This window comes from Neophocaena asiaeorientalis, unplaced genomic scaffold, assembly GCF_003031525.2.
Source record: "Neophocaena asiaeorientalis asiaeorientalis breed wild unplaced genomic scaffold, Neophocaena_asiaeorientalis_V1.1 scaffold964, whole genome shotgun sequence".
NCBI lineage: Eukaryota > Metazoa > Chordata > Mammalia > Artiodactyla > Phocoenidae > Neophocaena > Neophocaena asiaeorientalis.
The window spans coordinates 106,172-108,955 of record NW_020175787.1 but is presented as its reverse complement, the minus strand read 5'-3'; the positions used below and the strand labels follow the sequence as shown (position 1 = coordinate 108,955).

General features: G+C 54.6%; 1 protein-coding gene across 1 annotated transcript in view; it reads right to left on the bottom strand.

The window, feature by feature from the left end:
- SLC6A7 (solute carrier family 6 member 7) overlaps nucleotides 1–2,784 on the bottom strand; it is a 22,501-nt gene that overhangs the window by 8,111 nt on the left and 11,606 nt on the right. Inside the window, exons 6-9 of the mRNA XM_024732250.1 lie at nucleotides 2,396–2,530; nucleotides 1,380–1,483; nucleotides 1,133–1,257; nucleotides 341–453 (exon numbers count right to left, since the gene is read on the bottom strand). Of these exons, the coding sequence (XP_024588018.1) occupies nucleotides 341–453; nucleotides 1,133–1,257; nucleotides 1,380–1,483; nucleotides 2,396–2,530 (477 nt within the window). The remainder of the gene's footprint in view (nucleotides 1–340; nucleotides 454–1,132; nucleotides 1,258–1,379; nucleotides 1,484–2,395; nucleotides 2,531–2,784) is intronic.

Sequence of the window (2,784 nt, the reverse complement as noted above, 5' to 3'; positions counted from 1 at the left end):
CGGGGGGGGGGGGGGGAGAAGGGGGGGGGTCAGAATTCTTTCCCCCCCACACACATACAAACACACACACACAGATACACATCCCACAGGCAAAGATACACACACACCACACATACACACACAGGTACACACATAGATATACACAGACACATCACACAGATCCACATCACACACATGCCATACACACAGACACAATACATGAAGACATACACAGATACACAGTCATACATCTCACACACACACAGACACACATATAGATACACACATCACACACAGATACACACGCAGAGAGACACAGACGCACACCACGAGGTGCACCTGCTGGCGTGGAGCAGCTCACCTGGCTGTCCAAGCCAAGAGTCAGCAGCATAAAGAAGAAGAGGAAGGACCAGAAGGGCGATAGAGGCAGCATGGTCATGGCCTGTGGATAGACGACAAAGGCCAGGCCAGGGCCTGGGCCAAGGGTACACGGCGTCAGCAGTCTGGGGAACGCGGGGGTCCCACATACGTACTCAGATGCACGTGGTCGCTCACACCCACTTGGGCACACTTGGTTCAGCCAGACCCAGAGACGTACACTCACTTCCAACACTTCCTTAATTTTTAGGATACAGGCCAGCACACTGTCGGTGCTCCATAAACACAGGTTGATAAAATAAATGAATTAATAATGAGTACACGAGAAAACACAAGACCCAATGGAAAGCCTCATTTGAATACACTTATGTACACAATCACTTGCACAAACAGTTCCATGAACACACATACTCAGACACTCCCACTGGCACAAGACACTGATCCACATCATCCAAACCCTCAGCTTGCACAGCCATCTGCACACAGGTTGTGACTCATCTGGACAAGCAAGGCAGGTTCCTAAGATGCGGCAAGACGAGACAACCTCCTACAGAAAGTCACTTATCTCCAGACACAGGTTGACAAACACTCATTTGTACATTCATCCCTTTGCTCTAGGTTACCCAGAGAGCAGCTAAGACACATTCATTCATGTGCACACACACGCACACGACATACCCATCCACAACCTCGCTGGGCCACGTGTATGTTAACTTGCCCAGCCCGGCTGTCCCCGACACACCCTCCACCCACCAGGGCTGGGCAGCCTGCTCACCTGCTTTGGCTACTTGGTCCACAGGCACACCCAGCTCCTGAGACATGTAGCCCAGCACGGAGAAGATGGCAAAGCCAGCCAGGATGCTGGTGATGGCGTTGCCCAGGGTGACGATGAAGGTGTCTCTGCCGGGAGAAGTCCAGGCACAGGCCAGGGTGAGCGGGCCACGCCTTCACCCACGAGGCCCTCCCCAGCCAGCCACTCTCCTCCCCACTCCAGCCCCTGGGATCTGGGAGGCAGCCCTGACCTATAGATGTTCTGGTGAAACGTGTTGTAGGACGCAAAGGTGAGGAGCCCCCCGAAGCCCACACCCAGGGAGTAGAAGATCTGAAGAGCAGCTTCGATCCACACCTGTGGCAGGCAAGGAAGCAGATGGAGGGCAGAGAGAAGGGGCTGGCACACCATGGTGTCCAGAGGAGGAAGGAGGTGGGGCAAGAGCCAGTCGACAGGTCCAGGGATGCTGTGGTGAAGAGCCTGGCTCACGAGTGACACCGGCAGGAAGCAAGCCCTGCTCCAACACTTACACTGCAGGACCTGGGCAAATCCCTTCCCCTCTCTGGGCCTCAGTTTCCCCATCCAGGATCTAGGAGATACTCTCTAAGCTTGGTCCGCTTTTGAAGGAAGTAGCGCCTCGTGTAAATTTTCAGTAGATGCATACTGACAATAAGCCCCTGTAACCCCTTTACTTCCTCCCTAGAGTTGGAGGGACCTGAATTTGAATCCCAGCTCTACCATTTTTTGTCTGTGTAACCTGGCCGGGCCACATCACCTCTCCAGGCCTCAGGACCCTCGTCTGTACTGAGGGGATAGGAACAGTACCTCCCTCATAGGGTGGTGGTAAGGATTCTGTAACTACATACATGCAAAGTGCTGGGGCAGGGTCAGGCACAGTCATCCATCAACACATAAGAAACGTTAGGTGTCAGTACCATTGCTGTTTCCATTATTATCACAATGCCCTCCTTGGGGTTTGGAGTCAGACAGATCAGGGTGGAAATCCCAACTCTGCCACTCCCTAGTCATGTGACCTTAAGCTTATCACCAACACTTTTGCGCCTCAGCTTCTTCATCTGTAAAATGAGAGAATAATGCCTACTGCATAGGACTGTGAATAATAATCAAGGAAAGTGCCAAGCACAGCGCCTGGTACACGGGGCTCACCATGTGGAAGATTCTTCCCCCCACCCCCTCTTTTCCCAGGGAGCCCTCTTTCCTCTCCCCAGCCTGACTCTTCCCTCTGCATGCAGGCTTTGAGGGCCTCACCTTGGAAGACAACAGGTGGTGGAACTGAGGGGTGAGATAGAACTGGATGCCCTTCCAGGCCCCTGGGAGGGTGACTCCACGGACCAGCAACATGAGCAGGATGAGGTAGGGGAACGTGGCCGTGAAATACACCACCTGAGAGACAGTAAGGGGGTTGACCTTCTCTTTCCTTTGCTCCTCTCAGAAATCCCCATCTGGGCTTCCCTGGTGGCGCGGTGGTTGAGAGTCCGCCTGCCGATGCAGGGGACGCGGGTTCGTGCCCCAGTCCGGGAAGATCCCACATGCCGCGGAGCAGCTGGGCCCGTGAGCCATGGCTGCTGAGCCTGCGCGTCCGGAGCCTGTGCTCCACAACGGGAGGGGCCACAGCAGTGAGAGGCCCGCGTACCGCA